Source organism: Cetorhinus maximus, chromosome 18 (genome assembly GCF_964194155.1).
Source record: "Cetorhinus maximus chromosome 18, sCetMax3.hap1.1, whole genome shotgun sequence".
In the NCBI taxonomy this organism is placed as follows: domain Eukaryota; kingdom Metazoa; phylum Chordata; class Chondrichthyes; order Lamniformes; family Cetorhinidae; genus Cetorhinus; species Cetorhinus maximus.
This window is the reverse complement of record NC_135896.1, coordinates 89,541,085-89,563,744: the sequence shown is the minus strand read 5'-3', so window position 1 is coordinate 89,563,744 and position 22,660 is coordinate 89,541,085. Positions and strand designations below refer to the sequence as shown.

Genomic DNA, 22,660 nt, shown 5'->3' with positions numbered 1-22,660 from the left:
ACCCAGCCTAGAATAAATTATTCCATTGTAGTCAGAATACCTCTATCAATCAGGCAGGTTCTACAATGGATGGCCTGACTCGCACCAAGTGCCGTTCATCCATTAACTCTGTGTTCACTGATCTTTATTGGTTCCAGATCCAGCATTGCCTCAAATTTAAAATTTTCATCCTTGTTTACAGCTCATTCCATGGACTCACCCCTCCCTCTCTCTGTAATCTGCCTACAACCCTCTAAAATCTCTGTATCTGGCTCCTCTCCATTTTTCATCATTCTACATTTGGTGGCTGTGCCTTCAGCTGTCAGACTCCTAGGATGGAATTTTACGCTGGCGGGAATTTACTGTCCCGCTGAAGCCAATGGACTTTTGAATGGCTCACCGCATTTTATGGCCCCACCGCGACAGGGACATAAAATTCCGCCCCCAAATTCTGGAATTCCTTCCCTAAACCTCCTCACCCCTTTTACCTCCCCTCCTTCCTTCCAGACTCTCCTTGAAACCTACTTCTTTAACTAAGCTTATGGTCACCTGTCCTAATGGGCTGCATTTGCTGCCACTGCAACTGTAGAGGACACGCAATCGCAGTGCCCGTGTTGTCGCTGCCAGCCACAGGTAGCTGCCTGCATCAAAGAGTAGGACCAACCATAATATTGAGCAGTGTAAAGATATTTAAGCAAGTGCAGCACCAGTAAAGTGTGTGGGTTTGTTTTCACCATGATTAAGGTTTTCACAGAATATTCAACCCCAAAACACCAGTTAAAAATCCTGGGATCGTGATTGTGACTTGCTTACCGCCTTGCCACTGCCTCACTGGCCGCCCCGCTCCCAACCCTTCGCTGCCTCGCACTTGCCACTTCCCTCTCACTCACTGCCCTGTACCCTCACTGTCCACAGGCAGCGAACTGGGCAGCGAGCAAAGAGGCCAAGGGTTGGGAGCTGGGCAGCAAGCAGAGTGGCAAGTGGGGCGGTGAGCGAAGTGAGCAAGTGGGTGGCGTGCGTTCACCAGGCCCACAATGATGACATCAGCGGCACCACGCATGCGTCTAGGGTGGACTGGGTGCCCACTTCCTGTTCCAGACCCACAATGATGATGTCAGCAGCACTGACTTCCTGTTCCAGTGTGGTGGTTGGAGCCCGTGGTCCGAATGTTGCTTTTGCAGCTTGCTATCAAATTGGATAACGCTTCTGTGAAATGCTTTGTGATATATCACAATGTAAAAAGAGCAAATTGTTGTTGTTACTTATGGGGAGCAAGTCTTAAGGGGATGGAAAATTCACACCTAATTTGTTCCATTCCATTCTCCCGTGTCTTGTCTGTGCTCTCTGAACTCTTGCCAATGTTAGAGTGCTAAGACATCTGTTCTTGTAATGTTTGTCACTGGCTGTTCCCGACTGTTATATTACATATTAGGATGCAGAATTCTGGCTGTCAACTCAACCAATTATGTTATCAGCAGCGATGACTATTTAAAGAGAAATAAGAGCATTAAGCTTGGTCTTTTTTTTAAGTAGCCTGATTTCTAAAAGTGAATCTCACTAATTATTTTAAACAGAGTGCTATCAGGAATTAGCCTATTACAGATTTTAAAATATGATTTAAAAGCTACCGCAAAACACCAACATTGAGAAAATTGCTATGAATTAGTGCAAGGTTAAATTCTTTGTGAGGCAGAGGTACATAGCGATAATGCATCTTTACTCACTTGACAACAACTTGCTTTTACTAGATGGATTATTTAATATTGTAAAGTCCTTCTTACAGCCACCATAGCAACAGATAAATTCTAGGCCTTCAGCCAGTAGGAATAATGAACACTGGATGGTAATTGACTCTGTGTTGACATGATCAAAAATGAGTAGTCTGTATTCTCTAATGGATGAATACTGTTCAAACCTGCCAGAGTCATATGAATCTCAACTCCATCAACCGCTGTAGCTGTCCTTTTGGGCCAAGTCCACTTCCCTTTCCCAAATTGGGGCTGGCTTTTCGAGCACCAGGTTAGGTTGGAATGGAGGCGGGTGACTCAAAATAATGGCTCCGACTTTGTGTGTGCCAATGTCCTGCCTCGGGCCCTTATATCAGAAGTCTTAGTGAGAGCAGGGAGAGTGAAGGTCTGCAAATTCACTCACACTGCTGCTTAGGCCAACTAAAATAGGTAAGGGCCTTCTACCTCGCTTTCTATCAGGTTTTAAATTTGTTGAAGGCAGCCGGCATTCAGGAGCTGTCTGCCTCAGACTAGCTGAAGGCAGGCGTGGACCAAATCTGGTGACTGTTGGGGAGGCCAGAAGAGTGTTTGCAGGTAAGTCCAAAGGCTGATCCAAGCTGAAATGGCTTATCCCTATAAAGGAAAGGTTGTAGCAGCCCATCGGGGGTCAGGGGGGGAGAAAGCAGTAAGAACTTTTCCAGGTCAGAGAGATCATCATCATCCTGGCATCACACAGGCATCAGAACAGTGGGCAAGGCTATTCAGACTCCACCTGGGCACCAAGGCGGCTGCAGCTGGAAATGGGTGCTGTCCCCTCAGAGATCGAGGCCATTGGAGGTGAAGAGCACCAGCCTGCACAGGAAAGGCAGAGCTCTGGGCATCAGGAGGCCAGAGGAGAGACACAAGAGATACAAAGGAGAAGGAGACACTGCCTTGAGCACAGCGTCTACAGGCAGAGGCAAAGCCAGCTGGACATCAGAGAGTCAGCGATGAAGGAGGCTGTGACTCTCTGGGGAGATGGTCACAGACATCTGTACTCTCGTCAATATAGGTCTCACACCACTGATTGCCATGCCTTTCCAGTAGCAGTTATGGTCACTGTGACCTTGAATTTCTTCACCGCTGGATCCTTTGAAGGGTCAGTTGCAGACCTCCGCCCCATCTCACAGGCAGCTGCACACCAATGCATCACCCAGGCGACAGATGCCCTCTTTGTCAAGGCTGGATAACACATCAGATTCACAATTGATGGGGCATCACAGGCACAGAGGGCACTGGGTTTTGCCACTTTTGCTGAATTTCCCCAAGTGCAGGGCATCATTGATTGCACTCATGTTGCCATCAAGACACCCAGTGACTGGCCAGTAAAACCCATCAAGAGGAAGGGCTTCCACTCCATCAATATGCAACTGGTCTGCGACCACAACAAGAGTTTCCTCCATATGTGCGCTCATTTTCCTGGCAGTTGTCATGACCCCTTCATCATCCTTCAGTCCAGGCTGCCTCAGATCTTCACTCCAACCCCCAAAGTGCATGGATAGATCCCAGAGGATGAGGGAAATCCTTGAAGAGAGGGTTACTGACCCGTCTGTGGGAGCCCCAGACAAAGGCACAGATGCGATAGAACCAACGCCACCTGCTCAGCAGGACACCCGTTGAGCTGGCCATTGGGCTTCTGAAGGTGAGACCCCAAAGTCTGGACCCGTCGTGTGGTGGCCCTCCAGTACTCTCCTGCAAGGGGTTCTGTCATTATGGTGATCACCTACACTCTCCATAACATGGCCCTCCAGAGAGGTTTGGACCTTGAGGATGGTGAGGCCCTGGAAGGAGACAGCTCATCGGAGAAGGAGCAGGAGATAAGAGGGGATGAGGCATTGGAGGTAGAGGGAGAGGAGGCTGAATCGAGAGGTGCCTCTGCTGCATCCTCTTCCTGCCACCCTCTGGGAAGTGGACCTCCCTCTTCTTCCTCGCAGCCCCCAGCATTAGATCCAGGTCGGCATCAATGAAGCAAGGCTCTGTCCTGCCACGGGTGCCAGCCTCTGTCTCACCTGCAGAGCTCAAAATACACAGGAGCGGTGAGCGAATTAGCCCCCAAAAGCCCCCAGAAATCCCTGGAAAGTTCAATTGTGGGGGCAGCCAGAGAAACCCTGCATTGGCAATGAGAGATTCTGTAAGGAGCTACTCCCTCAATCAGAGGCTGGCTCTTTCCCACGCTTGCTGCTGATAGGCTTACTAGTGGGCCTATCAGCAGCGAGCGTGGGAGAGCAACAGCCTGTGATTGGAGGACAGGCAAGCAGTGGAAAGGTGAGTGGCGGCGGCGGGCGAGGCCTGAGGACCGGAGAAGTGGCAGTGGGAGGCTGGCAGGCTTGGGGTAGGGAAGTGAAACTGGATTGGGGGAGGGGGGAGGAGGGGTGGGGGCAAGAGGTGAAAGTGGGGCTGTGCGGGATGCGAGGCGGTGAGGCCGGGAGCGGGGAGCTAGATTGTGGGGAGGAGGTGAGGCTGGAGGGAAGCAAAGATGGGGGAAGTGACCTCAGTGGGAAGTGAGGCTTGCGAGAATGGGCAGGAGGGGCTGCAAAGTGGGGGAAAAGAGGGACTGCAAAAGGGGGAGAGTGAGATTGCAAAGGGGGGAGAGAAGGGCTGCAAAGGGGTGAGAGGGGATGCAAAAGAGGGAGAAAGTGGCTGCACAGGTTGGAGAAAGGCCTGCAAAGGGCAGAGGGGCTGTGAAGGGGGAGAGAGGAGCTGCAAAAGGGGTAGAGTGGGGCTGCGAAAGGGGAGAGGGGGTGCAAAAAGGGGGAGAGAGGGTCTGTCAAAGGGGAGCAGGGGTGCAAAAGGGGGAGAGAGGGGCTGCAAAAGCAAATGAAAAATGGCCATTTGGATGACCTAATTGGGGGTCTGTGTAACTGTTCCCCTCTGAATGGGAAGGAAGTCAACGAAACATGATTGTTTGCCAAATATTTTTTTTTAACACAGTGAAGAGAAATGCCTTTTAAAATTATGAGGCTGTGTCATTACTTTGGTGCTGATAAAACCTGGGCAATATGTAGGCCACACAGCTTGCTCTCTTAACTTGCTGCGGGTATCACTAACAATGATGATATCTCATTAAGCCTCATTGTAATTTCCCATGAATATTCAGATCCACAGATGTTATAGTAGCACTGACACCCCCTCCTGTGTCTCAGATCCAGCTCAGTGCTTCACTGTGCAACATGTCACCAGTACAGCTTACAATGGTGAGAATAAGCATGGGCCAACTTTAAATAGCAGCGTACCTTAATTGGTGTCTGCTCGCAGCCGAGAAGCTAGCATCTCATTGGTAATTGTCTTACTAATTAAAATATGGGGGTTACATATTTTTGAATGTCACTCCAGCTAGCCCAATGGAGCTGGGGTTTTTAACATGGGCAGGCTGAGCAAACTGCAATCGTACATTCTCACTCCCCTGCAAGACATGGCTCCATTTCCCTAGACAGAAAAAATGGCAGAAGTGACGATCTAGCGGCCGGCAAACAGAAGTCTGTGAGTTAGGAGCGCCCTCGGTTATTTTAAAGATAGTCATTCTCGTTTTTAAAAATAATCTATCTTATTGCACCGCTCGAAAACAAAACAAACAGAACATTTGACAAACTGCTGCTTTAATTAGTGACAATATAACCACAACCATTAAAGTGATTGGCATATCTTTCAGAAAATTGCAATGTCAAGCATTCTTCCAAAATAACAACCCTTTTTGTTTGAGTATCATTTCCACAGCGCAATTGCAAATTATAACCCTTAAGATTCTCGCACAGGTAAGGAGGGGCGCTGTCAGGTTTGCTGAGTATCCACTTGACTGACAGCCTCACCTGTTTGGCAGTGTGACTGCTTTTCAGACGTTCGCGTGTGAATGCAATGGGGAGGGCTGTGCAGTAAAATCCATTTTGCTGATGGGAAAAAAGAACAGTGGAGATTGAGAATTAAAGCACAGGCCAAGAATTCTGAGCTTTCTTGAGAAACACCCGGGACTGGAGAGAGTGAGGTAAACAGACAACTGAGGGATCGCAGCAGGATACATTTCTCCCTGCTTTATCTTTAACGACATAGAAAAAGCAAACACTAACAAAATAGAAAAACAAACACATGATGACTTCATTCAGGCTGCCTGAGGTTTAAGTTAGTTAGGCTGCAGTTGGAGGTTAGTGTATAGCTTGAGAAGCCCACTATAGGAAGGATATTGAAACTGTGGGAAGAATGCAGCATTATTTCATTAGGATCGAATCGAGGTGAGGGGTTACAGTTATGAGTGGCTAGATTTTACTCTCTCCCGCCTGTGGGGTTTGAAGGTAGGAGGCTCGTTAAATTCAACTGCCCATCATCTACCCATCCATCCCTGTCCCAACCGCAACTATACCAGTGACAGAGGGAGTGTTGGGCTGCCTTCCTGTCAGTGGGTCAATTGTGGTCCTTCAGTGGGTAGTTAATTCCCACTTAAGAGCCCATCGCACTGCTGCTGGGATTAATCCGACTGTGGGAGAGGTTTCCCTGTGTGGACTGGTGGCAGGCGGAGTGGGGGGGTGGATTTTCAGACCCCCCCCCTCTCCCGTATTGCTGGGACCTGCCAGCTTGGCAGCCGGTGAGACCCCCAAACACATAACCAATGCCTGATCCAAAGCCACCCGTCTCTGTCCCAAAGCATGGGAGAGAAGCCAGCCTCTTATTGGCCATCAGCTCTTTGAGATGGGACCTCCTGTTCCTGAGGGGCGGAAATTCTGTCCGCAGCCTAATAACGGAGGGGAATCCAACACCTTGTATAAATCAGCCCTAAAAGAGTCTTGAGAAGATGGGACTTGTTTCACCACAGCTTATAAATTTAAGGGATCATCTGTTTGAGGGCTTCAAGATAATGAACGATTATGATCAGAACAGAGAGTGGCTAGAAAGAAAGAACAAAAACCTTCCATCGCCTCAGGTTGTCCCAAATGTTTATTGTTGTAATGTAAAATGTCCACAAGTGGTTTCATGACATTTAGATCGTTGCTTGCAAAGGAGGAATAATAAATGCTAAATTGCCTGAGGAGGTGAGTGGAATAAGGAGGCTCATGTGGAGAAAAATAGACCAGACTTGATGGGCTCACAGGTCTGTGTTTGTGAAGTGAACTTCTCTGATTCCAGTTGCTGGTTTGAGGGTAAGTCTGATATAGAGCAGAAAGAACCAAGTTATATTTGCATCTCAGCATCGACACTAGAACGGTTAAAAATGAAGGCGTGCAAAATGCATATTGGAATTAGTGAAACTTCACTTTGCATCAATCTGTGAAACGATTCCAACTCAAGGTGGTGTCATGCCACACGCTAAAGTGCAACATGGTGTCAGTTTATCAACTTCACATCCATGGTTATGCCACATTTTTTTTGTCAATGGGGACCAGAAAACTGGAGCAAAGTCCATTGTATATGTGGTCTCTGAAAGTATTTAAGTCTCTGAAGTGTGGCAGAAAGTCACTGGATCAAATGTCTGATAGCTTTGGAAGTGTACAGTTAGGAGTCTCTTAGAATTAAACATAAGTAACGGAAGGTGACCCGCTTGGCAGAAAGGAATGAATCTATCGATTGGAAGGTGTGTAAAAGCAAGACCATTTGATACTCTGATTTATGTTCATTGTGCACGAATTGTGCCAATCAGTTGTTTGCTGGAGCTGCTGGAAGATAATGATAACATAATTAATCAGTATAGAGCAATTCAATCAGTATTCAGAGAGCAGTGTTCAAACAGTGACTGAGGCAAACCACCTGCTGAAGCAATGAGCGCACAGAGCCCCATGAATTTTAAAGGAGGGTTTTCTTTGTGTTGAGGGCAATGATTACTATGATGAAATTAATGCTTTCAGGTGACACAATGGCTTTGATTTTCATGGGAGGCAGGATGGGTGAAGGAATGTGTACTGGTAGCCACCGGTGAACCTGGAAAGGTCACCTTAATAATAGGTCCTCATTTAAATAAAACTCCACCGTCCCCAACCAGGTTGACTACCTGGCCGGAAGGCGGGTGTGGAAATTTGGCCACTTGCCTTACTAAATAATTCAATTTGACTTTATTTACCTTCAGGAAATATTGAAGATTAAGGGAAAGTTTGAAAGGGATAGGACTGCTGATGTGAGCTGAACTTCTGTGTTGTACTGTGTGCCATTTGCACATCACTGATTCTCAAGGCCTCCTTCCCCAAATATATAATGATTCGCAGCACCCCAGCAGAGTGTGACAGCCCCCACATCCAGCATTGATCACCCATTGCGATCATCTCCATTCACATTAATTGGGGGAAGGTACAACTTCATCTCAGTGGCGAGCCAGGCTTCACCCCAAACCCAAGACCCAGACAAGGTCAGACACTGATTGCAGAGACAGGCTCCTTCAGTCACCTACAAGCAATATGCGAGGTGTCAGCTGTGGCTCAGTTCATAGCACCCTCGCCTTTGAGTCAGAAGGTTGTGGGTTCATGTCCCACTCCCGGAAAAAAAAAGTCAAAGAACTGTGAATGTACGCGAAAGAGTTACATCTTAAACGAGGTGTCAGCTGTGGCTCAGTTCATAGCACCCTCGCCTTTGATTCAGAAGGTTGTGGGTTCATGTCCCACTCCCGGAAACCAAGAACTGGGAATGTACTTGAAAGAGTTACATGCGATCTGTTGATAACTCGAAAGAGTTACAAGCAATATGCTGGGAATTAGAAAGGCAAATCTTCAAATGACTGTGATTCTAATGGTGAAAATGAGATTTGATTGGTGAGCCATTCAAGTAAACATGTTTGAGATAAATGTCTCCTCAGTGCCAGATATTTTTATTTAAAAAACTGAGATTACTTTTGAAATGCCTTCCATTTAATTAAAAGGCTATCACTTTCCTAACATATATTTGAGATTGACTTATAAACTGCTGTGAAAACATAAACAGCCCTGCATTCTCCACCGCGCAAAATGCACACGAAGCATTTACTTATATTCCCCTCAGTCAATATGTTACACAGAGAAATGGAAGAGCTCATATTGGCTGTAGCAATTAACACAAGCAGTGTATACACAGAAGCGAGGAATTTACAGTAAATAAAACCTGTTTGCAGTTACAATTCTATGTTTTGAAAACCTCGACGGTGCTTAAAGTTAATTTAAGTAGGTTGGCTCAAACTCTTCAGTCAAGGCAGTTGATGAAGATGATGGACGAGGGACTAAGAGGTATGTAACTTCATTTAAAGTCAGCTTCTCGTTAGAATTTATCATTCGATACTAACAAGATTTAACAATTGCATTAAAAATACTGGGACCTCATCCCCTGGGAGTTCAGGATGATATGATGGCCATTGAATCTTTATTAATTTCCAACTTAGTAAAGGTGCTTACCAAGATGTTATTGGCTTAACATCTGCTGGGACACCATGCTTGAATCTCTCCAAACAGATTTTGTCCCACCACACCAACGGAACAGCCAGAATCAAAGTCACATAAAAATTAGTTCTCTGTGACGGGTCTGTGGCGCTCCTCTCCTTGACCTCTCTGTTATCTTTCACGCAGTTTCACCTCCATCACATGTCCCCCATTATCTCAATCTGTTGGGCTGCTTTCCCTTGGCTTCAATTTTACCAATCTCATTATAGGCAGGGAACTTTCAGCAATGGCTATTTTTTACATGCTCATGTCTCCGGGTTCCCCCAAAGAACTAACATTAGCTCACTCTTGTTCCTCATCTACATGCTGCCCCTTGGCAGCAACATCCACTGACCTAGGGTTAGGTTCCACTTGTCTGTTGACAACACCCAACTCAACCCCTCCAGCATCTCTTAGCCACATTGCTGGGTTGCCAGACGGCTTGTCCGATATCCTGTTTTGGTTGAGCTACAATCTCCTCCAATTAAACATTAGAAAGACTGAAGGAGGAAAAGAAAGAACTTGTATTTATATAACACCTTTCGAGACCTCAAGATGTTCCAAAGCGCTTCACAGCCAACGGCCAATGAGGTACTTTTGAACTGTAGTCACTGCTACAATATAGGAAATGCAGCATTCTCCCACCAGCAGCAATTTAAGACCTCCCCTTGTTTTCTTAGAAATAGATCCCCAGGATCATTCATGCCCACATGAGAGGACAGACTGTAACAGTGCAGCACTCTGTCACTGTGGCACTGGAGTGTCAACCTAGATTTTGTGCTCAACTGGGACTTGAACCCACAAACTTCTCACTCAGAAGATGGTGCTGATGCATGTACATATGAAAGTGGACTATAATTTGGGCTAGGTTAAAAACTATTTGGAATTGAGGTTTGCATCTCTTAACTAATCACTAATTTTTTCTAAATTGCCAGCTCTTCCACTTTTATGGTTCACTCAGTAAATTATATCACACAAGTCAAGCTGAAGTGTTCATGCTACATTCATCCAAGAGTCACAAAGGATGAAGAGACTTTCAAATATTTAATTATTTTGATTGCAACATAATGATTTAAAGTATTGTTGTAAACTATTGTTTGTCAGCTGAGCTACCTTGCTTCTGTGTGAACTTATGTCTAGCAAATAAGCAGTTTTGTAGATTTAGCCTGAATTACATGACCTATCTATTGTAATGGACAGGCGGGGATTTAATTTACAACAGCCCTGATTTCTCCACTCGCTACCCATCCATAAACAGAAAGGCGTTTTTGATTTTTGATTTCCCCCTTTATAAGTGGTGGCATATTTTCCCCAACCCTTCAGTTTGGAGTGATCCAATCCTTAATTAGTAACTCCACAGCAAACTCGAGGTAAGGTAAAATAGTAAGGTTAGTTTTATTTTACACACACACAAGACGTGGGAAGGGGTTTCGCAACATCCACCCCGTTTTTGCATTCATACAATAAGAGAGGGATAAGGGAAAGAAAGTGGTTTAGGGCAGAGACCACGATAAAAATAAGAATTATGATTTTACTTGAGTCCAGAGTTGAGAATCAAAAAGTCCAATGGTGTATTCCTACAGAGGTTAACAGGCTGAAACTTTTGCAGAGTGATCTGTTTTGCCAAAAGGGATAACTTCCATGATGGAAGAAGGCACGTAGAGAAGAATTAGTCTTTTAGGCACAGATATAGAAGTTCAGATATTCTAGTAATAAACAGTGTAGATGAGGGCCATGTAATTTAAAACCTGGGCAAGAGCCCTGGTTCCGTTGCTGCTCTGTTGATGGAAGATGGCAGGCAGAGGCAGACTACTAGCCTGGAGTCCTGGTTCCCCTCTGAGTTTAAACAGTGACTGAAGATCAAGTCTCGGTCATGTGACAGGGTGGTTTTGGGGCAAGCTATTTAGTTCACGAGGCCCCCTTGTTAAAATCCATTGTGTTTTGGACAGGTAACTGTAGAACCATTAGCACAACGTGGACGATGAGGAGTCCCAAATAGCTCTGCTTTTGACCACAGCTGATTGGTGAAGACGTCTCGTCTACTATCCTTTGTGTTGGCTTGACTGGAATGTTTATGCAATGCAAGGAGTGTTACATTCCAGAGGTTTGATATGTTAGCCATTGCCCATTTTTAAACTGCTCAGAAACTTCCATCATGTGGTCAGCGGTGGCCATTTTATCAGTCCCGTCATTTGTCCATTTTAAAAAAACAGAATTTAAACAAGAGAATATGGAAGAGAAACAAATTTCGTTTAGATTTTTTCTTCTTTGTACCTTCTCACCGGACACAATGTATGCTCTTCTACCTGTTGAAGCACATGATTGGCATCCTGTCTGACTGCAATAGATTATTAACCCTGTGGCATCCACTCCAAACACAAAGAAATCTTGGTTCATAGGAGGCATGGATATGCTTATAAAAACAGTAGCTTTATTGTTATGAAGACAAATAAAGAGTGATAAAGGATAGTCCACTTGTTTATCCCAACAGCCATTTTATAACGTAAATGGTCAGGGTTTGGCACAGAGATATATATCAATAATATGCCATGTGGATGAACGGGCAGCTTTTACTCTGTCATGGTTACATATATTTACTTTGTTAGAGTTTAATTTCCACTAAAATGGAAGAATCATATGAAATCATAAGAGGAAAATAAAACTGAGTTTTGTGTCCTTCCTAATGTTGGATTGATAACTAAAAGATAAGATTCATAATGTTTAGGGGTTAAGGTGAAATATCAGAGTCTGCTTCATTTCCTCCTCTGACGTTCTACTCTCAACTGAAAAATGCCAATGACCACTCCTGCCCCTCTCACCCCCACCCTGGTATGAAACACGGAGGTGCTAGCTGCCACATCTGTTCTTCATATTAAACATTGGAGGCAGCAGGCCGCATTTTCATCTTTGAGGTGCAAATCGGAGATGGAAGATTTCCTGATATTGTGATCCTGCCTCTTACCCAGAAGTGCCTCACAGAGGCCTGAATTGGAGATGGAGGTGGGCTGATGCTGACGTGTGCAGGTTAAAAGGCCCACCTCTGTTTGCTGAGACATCGGCCCAGTTCTGGAGATGAATGTGATGCCCCATTATTCTCTCACCTCCCTTCGCCCCCACCACAACCCCCTTACTCCCCCCATACCCTCCCCAACCCACTCACTCTGTACCTACATTAAACAGAACTCAAGAGCCCTATAATTAACATTTGGAAGTCTTTGAAAAGCTCATAAATATGTCAAATAACCAAATATTACTTGAATAGCCCCTTAAAAAAACTCCCTTAAAAGCTCATAAATCTGTCAAAAAAAACAAGCTCTTATTCCCCTGTACAGCTGTGTCAACAAACCCTGCTGAGCATAATACAATAGTGGGTTGGAAGGCAACCAAACATTCTTAATGAGATTCCACTGAACAACTGTGCCATGAAACCCTCCTGAGCAGAATCCATTAGAGACTTTGAACAGCCAGCTAAGCTATCTGTCAAAGCTTCAAAACAACAAAACAAGTGACTGAGTTGTAAAAACTGAAAGTAATGGGAACATTACACACAATCAGATCTGTATTTCAATATTGCACAATGCAGAATAGCATTTTGTTTAGTGGATAATGTATTCTAATGCACCTGAAGATGTTTCCACTTTTGCAATGCTGTTCTGTCCTTTGACAATTTCCAGTTGTCAGATATAACAATCTGGCAGCCACATTATTTAGTAGTCATTTACCTTTTTGAAACAAAACATTATGATTACTCACAGTAGTTAAAACAGATATGATTTATGCAACAGCATTTCATTATGACATGTGAAGTAGACAGCACCTTTTGTATTGAACTTCCAAACGGTTCCCACCTGCAAACCATGATTCACTCATGGCTCACAACACCCTTGTGCTGGTGTGATTCATGTTGCCTACCAAAGCCCTCCATCTTCCATCAAAATTATGTAAGTTTGGAAATGCCCACTTCTGTAATGGTGCTGCCAGTGTTGGGACAGCAACATGCAGGCTGTTGATCTGCCCTCTTATCCTGCACCAATGAAAATTACCGCCAATGAAAATTGCCGCCACTAGGAATGGGGGCGGAATTCCAGATTGAGGTCCTGTCCACCATTTTTAAAGCCCACCAGATGCATTTCAGCCCCAGGTAGATGGGAAAACCCAACCCAGAGGCACTGAAATTTGGGGGCTGTCTGTGTGCCAGCAGAAGTGTGGCATTGTAGAAATTCCAGCTGCCCATGGAGAAGCCTGCTAACCTTATGCCAAATTAAATGAAGTGCACACCCCAATAAGTTGTAGTCAGAGTGGCCCACAGATCATTTCTACTCCAAAAGGGGATCAGGCCATAAGTTTAAAAGCAATCAATATGTTATGGAATTGTTTACATTAATCTTGATCACTTTGGGCCTTTGTTAGGGCCTGAATGGAACTAATCTGAGGGCTCGCTGTTCTGTCGTGTCAGATTGGAGTGGTCACATTCCTGGGAAAGCCCAGGGAATTTTCTACACGTGTCCTGTTCACACTTACTTGTTGCACTTTCCCAAATGGGTGGAAACTTTGACTTCCACTCAAACTTTGACATACATGGTGGCACCATCCAAGCTCCTTGGACCTCAGAATTCTGACTTCTGTGCTTTGGAGATCCATCACAATGACCCAAGCTCTCTGTTCACTTGGCTTTTCGAGTGGGGCTGCTGAAGGGCAATTAAGGATGGGAACGCTTAGTGATTATTTTTTCCCTTTCCCGGCCTAGGGATGCTGAGATCAATTATAGCACCCCTTACTGTTGACCCATGTAAGATGGACAAATTCATCACAGCCAAACAAACAAATGTATGCGCTTCGAGATGCCAGTGGTTCAATGTAAGATGGTATGATGTATCGAGGTGTAAATCTCAAAGTTCTTTTGTAAGCTTTACCTGCGATTATTCATTTGCCTCAGGGGACTAATTTTTAAAAATTTATTCGTTCATGGGAACTAAATGAATTGGACCAAGATAGGTCCTCAGATATCTCAAAAGGAGCTTGGAAATTTGGGTGGGTGGTTACGTATTCATAAAAGACGTGCTGGGAGTGGAACTGTAAAATTTGTCAAAATAACACAGAGCCATTTCAGTATGTCAGCGGCAATCATATATTAGACCCAGGCTGGGATTTTCTGGTTCCCCCAGCAGCAGGCATCGTCACAGGCAGGATGGGAACATTTGGGGAGCGGCCTGAGTTTTGGCCGCTCTCCAAATTTTCTCGCCCCACCCGCAACAATGCCTGCTGCTGGCGGGACCGGAAAATCCCGCTCCTATTGAGCCTAACTTCGTATCAGACCTCTATTTGGGAGTTCACCTGGAGGAATGTGATCACAATACTTTAAGATTTCAATTAGCTGGTGGAACTAAAGATATTGAAAATCTACAATTAATTCCAGATTTAAGAAGGGCTAACACTAACCGAATGGCAGAGCATTTGGAACAAGTGAGTTCCAGTTCAATGCGGAATATAGATAGGGAAGTTTTTTTTAAGAGCAAAGTCAAACAGGTAGAAACCACGTATGTCCCCAAGAGAAGAAACTGTGGTAATCGGAAACCAAGCTTGCTGACTTGTCATGCACAAAAATAAATATGACTTAAACAAACTTACTTCTTAATTAAAACAAATTATACACAGCAAAGAAGTTAAAAATAACTGAAGCCACAATCAGATCAGCAAAAAAGTCAGTGGAAAAGATTATATCGTGGACTACTGTGATAGTAATGGGAAAGCTCTTTCAGCTCAATGAATGACAGGATGATTACAGATTGATTATAGATTATTATGGACTGTATTAGTACAGAGAAAGCTGCTCAAGAACAAGTAAGAAAGGAATCTTAGGGTATAGCAAAGTTACTAAATGAGTACTTTGCTTCACTATGCAGAACGATGAGCAACTGCCAGTATTAAATGATACTATTGACAAAGAAAACAATTAAAATAGGTATGGATATGGCTTTTGAAAGAACAGTTTGCTTGAGTAAGGAACTGTTCCCTTATACTGGAATCATGCCAATGTGGTTCCAGTTTTTTTTAAACAATTGGATAAAGCGGAATCAGGTAATTATAGGCCCATTAACATGACATCAGTGGATGGAGTATATTATCATTGACAGGGAAGGCCATATCTCAACGTGGCTTCCAAAAAAGTATGTTGTGCCTTAGCAATTTGAATTTTTAGAAGTCACCAGGTTAGTGAATGAGGCTAACCTGGTGGACATTGTCTACCTGGACTTTGAGGAACTATTGACAAGGCACCTAACTTCAATATAGACTCTAGAGCAATTAGTGGTAATCTGCCACAGTGGATTGGTGATTGACTGAATGCTCGTAGGCAGGTCAGTTGTTGTCAGTGGATTTGGATCTGCTTGAATCCCGGCTACCAATGGTTTTCCCCAGCGATCAGTATTGGGGCTTTTGCTGTGAACTGTTTTTATTAATGATCTGGACTTAGGTGTTGGGGCAATGATGCACAAGTTTGTGGATGACACCAAGATATCAGTGAGAGGACTCGACAGGACACTCTGTTACCACAAGCAGATCCAGATATGCTGGGCAATTGTGCCCACACTCAGAAAATTATGGCTAATATAAGAAGTGGTGGTAGGCAGGTGGGTAGGCCAGATGCAAACCTGCCTACAATGAAAAGAGTTAAAGTCAGTGGTGGAAGAAAGTGATCCAGGTGAGTTAGCACAAGAACCTCTAGAGGCTGTACCCATGCTGTAAATCTATAGCTAAAGCAAAGAAGATTCTAGAGTGTATTTGTAGTAATTGTAGTTTTGATAAACATAGGACTGTAGCTTTAAAAATAATCCTGTGTTGTAAAATCACATGATCTGTGTAAACCGATGAGTTAACAGCACAGGGAACCTCTAGGGGAAGGTTCTTCTTTAGCTATAGAGTTAGATGCACACATGTAGTTGCTGCTGCTTTCATGTAAATAAAGTTCAATGTTTCCACCAAGAAAAGCTGCCTGGCAAATCAACCCTATAACAGTATTCATAGGACGATACACTATAAAACAAAGCATTTCATTTTCTTCTTGTAGAATACTTTGGTTATGCCTCAGTTAGAACAGTGTGTCCAGTTTTGGCCTCCTCATTCGGTAGGGCTATTGAGACTTTGAAAAGGGTACAGAGGAGTACCACGAGATTAATTCCCAGTTCATAGCACCTTTGTTACTCAAATAGGCTCAATGAGCTTGGTCTTTATTCTTCAGAGAAATGTTTGAATTTGGGGTAGTTTGATCCAGGTTTATAAAATCATGAAAGGACTAGATTGTGTTTAAAAGCCCAATTATTTCAACTGAATAGGTTGGGGAAGACATGGGACCTTGTTTACATATTATGCAAGCTCAGAATCAGGTTGCTGATGAGTGTTTCTTTTCTCTGTGAATGGTGGACCTGGGGAACAGGTTGTCAGTTCATGCAGTGAATTCGCTGATTTTGCTGTGTTCTTTCAAACTTAGACTCACATCTTTATCTGGCTGGGGTGAAGATCACCTCATACTAGAGGCAGGTATTGTGTAACATAAATCAGGCCCAGCATGATCTCTTGTACTAGTTTCAATCACCAAGGAGGATCGAAGAGGAAATTTCCCTAATTGGTCTCGGTTTTTATCTGATTTTCCGATGTGGCTTTAGATAGCGTGGGAGTGTATATATTCTGATCCACAAAGCATCACATTTGGGTGGGACAAACTAGATCTTTTCTTGTCCATTACTTTTGTATGTATAAAAGCATTACCGCAAAAAGAGATTACAGTAGATGTAACTTGCAGCACTGTGGGGCAATAGCAGGTGAATGGAACTAATTGGATAGTTCTCTCAAAGATCCAGTACAGGTACAATGGCCAAATGTCATCCTCCTGTGCTGTATGTTTCTGTGATTCTGTGATGTGCTGTTTGTCCAGTGATTTATTCTGTGTCCTTTAACTGGCAGAGCACAGTGGACAAGCTCATAAAGAAGACGAACCTTGCACTCGTGGTGGGGACACATTCCTGGCGGGATCAGTTCATGGAGGCCATCACAGTCAGCGCTGGTAAGAACTATTACCTTAAATGTGTGAGCTTTGTTGGGTGTTTTTAACATGGGACATAATCTTCCTATGATCTGGATGAAGAGTCAAACCTAGGCATGGTCGTAACCCACAAGGACAGCTTTCACTTCTCTTTGCTAACAAAGTAGCTTGCACATTTGGGTGGATTTTGTCATTGGAGATGCTTGTTGATGGGATGTAAGTTTGATCACTTAAATTTGCAGGGTAGTGACTAAATAAAAACTCTGTTATTGGGCAGGATTTAACCATCCAATGAGGGTCTCACCTACTGGTCAGAGAACTGGTGGGGAAGCCCTGCTGTTCCAAAGGGGAGGCCTGACTGAATCAAGTGCCTTTCAGGCACTTTGGTGGCCACCGCCGGGCCTTCCCCACTATTGAGGACCCCGGTGCTAGAAATTGCGCTCGCCAAGAGCTGCCGACAGTTCATTGCTGTCAGCGCCCACTGGGACATGGCAGTCGCTGGTAATGCACCCACCAGAGGCCCAGGATCACCGAGGGACTCTGGGCCAATGGTGAGTGAGAGCACCATGGGGGGTTGCGCGGTGGGGAGGGCAGGGAGGTCAGAGGCAAGGGGAAGGGGGGTGGTTTTCAATACACTCCCCCACCTTCCCAATGTCCGGCATCGAATGCACAATAAGGAGGGGCCCGTCCTGGCAGCCCGCTGGCAAAGCCAACAGCATTTGTGCTGCAGCCTTCAGGAAAGCCAGATGGCTCCCATTTAATCCCTGAGGCGCCACTAAATTGCAGTGGGCTTACCGATAACCAGTGATAATTGGCTCATTAATGAGCTTAATTGACATTCCGTTGCCGGCGGCTGGGAATCCTGCGTCAGCAACCTCTGCCCTCCGACTTTATTGGGGGAGGTTTTACCGCCACCAGGAGAATGACGCGGGGTCTCTCCGCGATTATGCCATGGTTCCCGCCACGATGGGCTCCCTTAAATACCGCCCATTGAGTTGGAAAATAAAGAAGCTCTTTACAGAAAGGCTACACTGAGGGCAGTCCAGCTTTGTAGGTAACCAAACTTGTGCAATGTTAACTGACCAATTTGTTTGAACATTTTATTTGAAGAAACTTGGCCCAGAAATGCTTGTCTCTTCCAAAGAGAAAACAGTTGAGTGTACGGAAACATTAAGTAGCCATACACTTGCCACTTGCCTTTGCAACAGTTGCCTTGAAGCCTAAGTGCATCTCCGGACATCTCGCCCAGGACTATGGAATGTGTGAGTCTGTAAGAAAATGTCAGGAAACCAGCAAATTCCAGGTGGACCACTTGAAGGATCCAGTTTCTAGCCGCAGTGGAAATCTTTCTCAAAATATGCTCGGGGATATAGTCCACAGCACAAGGGTCTGCGGTTGTGAAAGTGTTGCACAGTTGATAGGAAAAAGTTCACTTTTCCCAGTTTTCTCTATAAGCTCAGGGACAGAGGGAGGTGTGCAACAATCTTTTCACTGCCACCCCAAGGTAGTACAGTCCTGAAGAATTTTCAGCGGTTGAACCACCCAGTCAATGTGTTGAAGTTTATTCCTTCCTCTTAGTCATGTGACACGCTGACATATCTTGTGGAAGGCACCTTCCGGCATAAAAACATGAAGAGAACTATAGCAAAATCAAACATGGCAAATTGTTCTGTTTGGTGCAAGTAGCCATTACAGGGAGATACAAGATAAAAAATGAGGAGGTTTGTTGTATGAACGTCCACACAGGCTGGTATAATTCTGGGCTGCGTTACCAGAGAAGGCCCTTTGAGAAAGACGATGGGCAGAATTTTCTGCTTGACGTGCGGGGGGGGGGGGGGGTGGGGGTGGGCCTGGGCCCCGCACGTCAGTGTGTAAAATGAAACGTGGTGACGTCAGGCGAGCATCCTGATGTCACCGCGCGCCATCGCGATATTTCACTGGGCGGGCGCACGATGAAGTTCAACGCGCGCCCGCCATTAATTAACAGGCTAGTTAAGGCCCTTCGTCAATCGATGCCGATTTTTCAGGCGCCCGTGTGATCTTCGGGTCAGCACCCGCCCACGGATGCTCCTGCTCCGCCCGCCAAACAGAAAATTCAGGCCAATAAATGGTTTTACAAGAGATAAATGGGTGTGATATGTTTTGGGTATCTGAAGTTAACAGTAATCAAAAATGGAGAGACATTTTGGAACACGTGCCTTGCCCCATTCTAAAAAAATTATGGTCCTTGCATTCAATGCCTCTTTATTGGGAGCTGTGAGGATATTCTTCACATCCTAGATAAACGGAATATTAGAAATCAAAACTGTTTAATTTTTAGTAAAAAAACCATTCCCCAGTGTACAGCACCACTTAAACTGCACAAAACCTGGGCAAAACTGAAACAGCAGTAATTCACTGGTAATTTCCAAAATGCTGAATGGGGCCTGGAAATAAATCATTGATCAATATCTCTCCAGTCCAACAAGGATCTGGTTCTGGGAAGTGAAGTAATTCAAGTGGAATTTTTTTTAAACACTAGGAGATCATCTAGCTAACATAATTCTATTTAGAGTAATTATGGAAAGAGACCAGAAAATGTTCAAGGTAATAACACTGAACTGGCCCAACCACTGGTGCAGGCAAGCCAGTGTGTGTTGGTGCTGGTCCTCAGCCCAGTTAAATGGGGAGGGTTAACGCATGAAGGGCTGTGAAAGCACCTGCCAAACTGCCTAATAAAGCAATGATGGTTAATATGGAGGATGATCAGCCAGCATTGTGGTGACCCCATGTAACATTGGAAAAGCTGAAAAGGGAAACAGGCAAGCAATAATGCTCTGTTATAATTTGCTGCTCAATCACTGAGTAAAGGAAGAATCTCATACCAGTCATTCCTTATCATAGATTTATTCACAAAACCCAGAGAACATAGGCACGGAACTCCTTTTCCTTCCCTCACACCTGTTCTTATAAGAAGAATAATACCCTAAAATTTCCCCAATTAGTAACAACTATTCTCACTTAAAATGAGTGCATGCATTTCATTGACAGACTTATAACAACATGCTTTCCTAGGGAAGAGCTAATTTCAGCAATTTAGGAATGGACCCTGCTGCCCAGGTGTAGGGAGCAACATTATAATGTTTGGAGATGATGTCAAACTTGGCAACATACTGAAAAACAATGTGGATAGCTGTAGACTTCAGAACAATATATATAGAATGGTGAAATAGGCAGAAGCGTACAGATGGAGTTCAATGCACTGGTGTGATGATGGACTTTGGGAGAATTAATATGGAAAGACTGTCTAGTGCAACTTTGATTAATATAGATAAGCAGCAAAACTTTGGTGTTCAAATCCACTTAATATGAAGGACATCATATACGGGGAGAATTTGCAAAGGTTGTGATTGGAACAGAAAAAGTTAGGAGATGATCTAATTGAGGTTTTCAAGATGACAAGAGGCTTTGATATGGAGAAAACCTGTTCCCTCTAGTGAGTGGATCACTTACCAGAGGCTATAGATTTAAAATCAATTGCAAAAGATCTAGACGGAGGATGAGGAGAAATTTCCTCACTCAGAGAGTTGTTGGAATCTGGAATGCTTGATCCGGAAAGAGGGTGGAAACTGATTCCAGAAATAGTCTGAAGGACTTGAGGAGGAGGAAATTTACAGGATTACGGTCAAAAAACGGTCGTATGGGGCTAGGCATGATTGCTCTTTCAAAGAGCCAGCACAGGCACAATGGGCTGAATGGCCTCCTCCTGTGCTGTACGTGACTCTATGAATCACATAATGGGAATGCATTTTTGATGGACCACAAGGAAGGTAAGTGACCCTTCAAAACCATCGTTAGCTACTCCCTGGAAAGTAGAATTGCGTCAGATCTGAACAAGAGGGTTAATAATAATTTTCATAATATTTTTCTAGTTTAGTGTCAAGTAAGTTTGTGGAGGTTTGTGTTCTGTCTGTGTGTGATTTAATTACATCTTGTAGCCAGGCAGACTACAGGTTGAAGCTATTAAAAGAGGTAAGATGTGGAAGTGTCTTTAATTTGTTAATAAGTAAACATGGTTGGGGTCTTAGCATGTAAGGTGTAAAGGGAATTTGCATTTTTAGATAGACAGGGGGATTTGGTTTTCAAAGAGATCTCAGTCTGTTTACAAATAGCCAGACAAGCAAGCTGAGGAATGTGTTTATTTTTCTCAAGGGTTATTGACAAGATATAGTGGCAACATGAAAGATTTATATTATGAGACAAGTAAAGTTTCAAAGACACATGGACAGTGGAATTTACACATTAAAGGGGGAAGCATGTATAAAGGAGGAAGATATTGTAGGATTCAACAGAAGTGTGAGAAGCCTCCAGTATTTGTACATTAAGCCTGCTGTCTACAGAAACCATAGCTGGGAAAAACCTCTTTGAATTCTGCTGTCCAGGGTATTGTGGTAACTTGCTGGAATCAGTTTAAAATCTATTTTTTTACCATTGCCTTAGCGGGGGGTGTAACTGGAAGCCAGATTAATTAGGGATTTTAGGAGTTAGTATGGTAGTAATTTGTAGACCTGTGTATGTGCTTGAAACCTTTTCTTTTGTTAAAAAATGTTTAATTTAGTTTTATTTTAAAAATCTGGAGTCCTGGTGGACTTATTACTTCTGAATTCAGGGCACACATTTCAAAATAAATACAAATTGCAAAACTGTTGTGATAGCGTGATCAAGTTTCCCTCGTGGATTCGATCTGCCTGGCACACGTTATCTGCCGCGTCATAAGAGTTGCACATGAGTAAGATGGACAGAGGAGCATGTGCGTTTCCTGTTACTGGACAGGCCATCTCATGAGGCAGTATGCTGGCTGACAACATGGCAGTTTCCAGGCCATGCAAACATTATTAGTTATTGTTCTGACATGTTAACGCTGATTCAGCTGATCCACACCCAGCGTATGTAATAGGCAACAGGATATTTTCTATGGAATTAATGATGGGCAAGTCCCAAACATGAACCACAAGGCCCATGTCAAACTATCCTGCCTGGCAGTATTTAAATTACTAAGAGCATGCTTTTGCTTGGTTTGCGGGCAGATTTAGTTTGACATTGGAACATTGTGTTAAAGAATGAAGGCTATGTTATTTGATAAATAACATTTAGGGAGAGCCCCCATTTTGTCAGAATTCAGAGTCCGAATTGACTGTCCAGGAATCGAAACAATCCTCAGATGTACTCTTCATCACTGTCATAACATTTAAGCATTGAATTTACTCATAGGTACCAGTGTTGCAAAAATCAGCATCGCTTAACAGGCGAAGAAACAAAATGACAGTTCAAAATGTGAAATAAATTTGTGCATCTTCCATATTGTGCTTTTATTTCTTTTGTTCATTCTCGCTGGCAAGGCTGTCATTTATTTTTCTTGCCCTAAGATCTTTTTAGCAGTTTTACACAACTCAGTCATTTGCACATAAGGCCATTAACAACCAACCATGTTGGTGTGGGACTTGAGTCATATATAGGATAGACTGGGCAAGGACAGCAGA

General features: G+C 44.1%; 1 protein-coding gene across 3 annotated transcripts in view; it reads left to right on the top strand.

Annotated features, from left to right (window-relative positions):
* Nucleotides 1-22,660, top strand: part of slc8a3 (solute carrier family 8 member 3) — a 514,840-nt gene that overhangs the window by 433,172 nt on the left and 59,008 nt on the right. For all 3 annotated transcript variants that reach the window (XM_078563165.1, XM_078563167.1, XM_078563166.1), the window contains one exon: nt 17,063-17,162. In XM_078563165.1, coding sequence (XP_078419291.1) covers nt 17,063-17,162 — 100 coding nt within the window. The remainder of the gene's footprint in view (nt 1-17,062; nt 17,163-22,660) is intronic.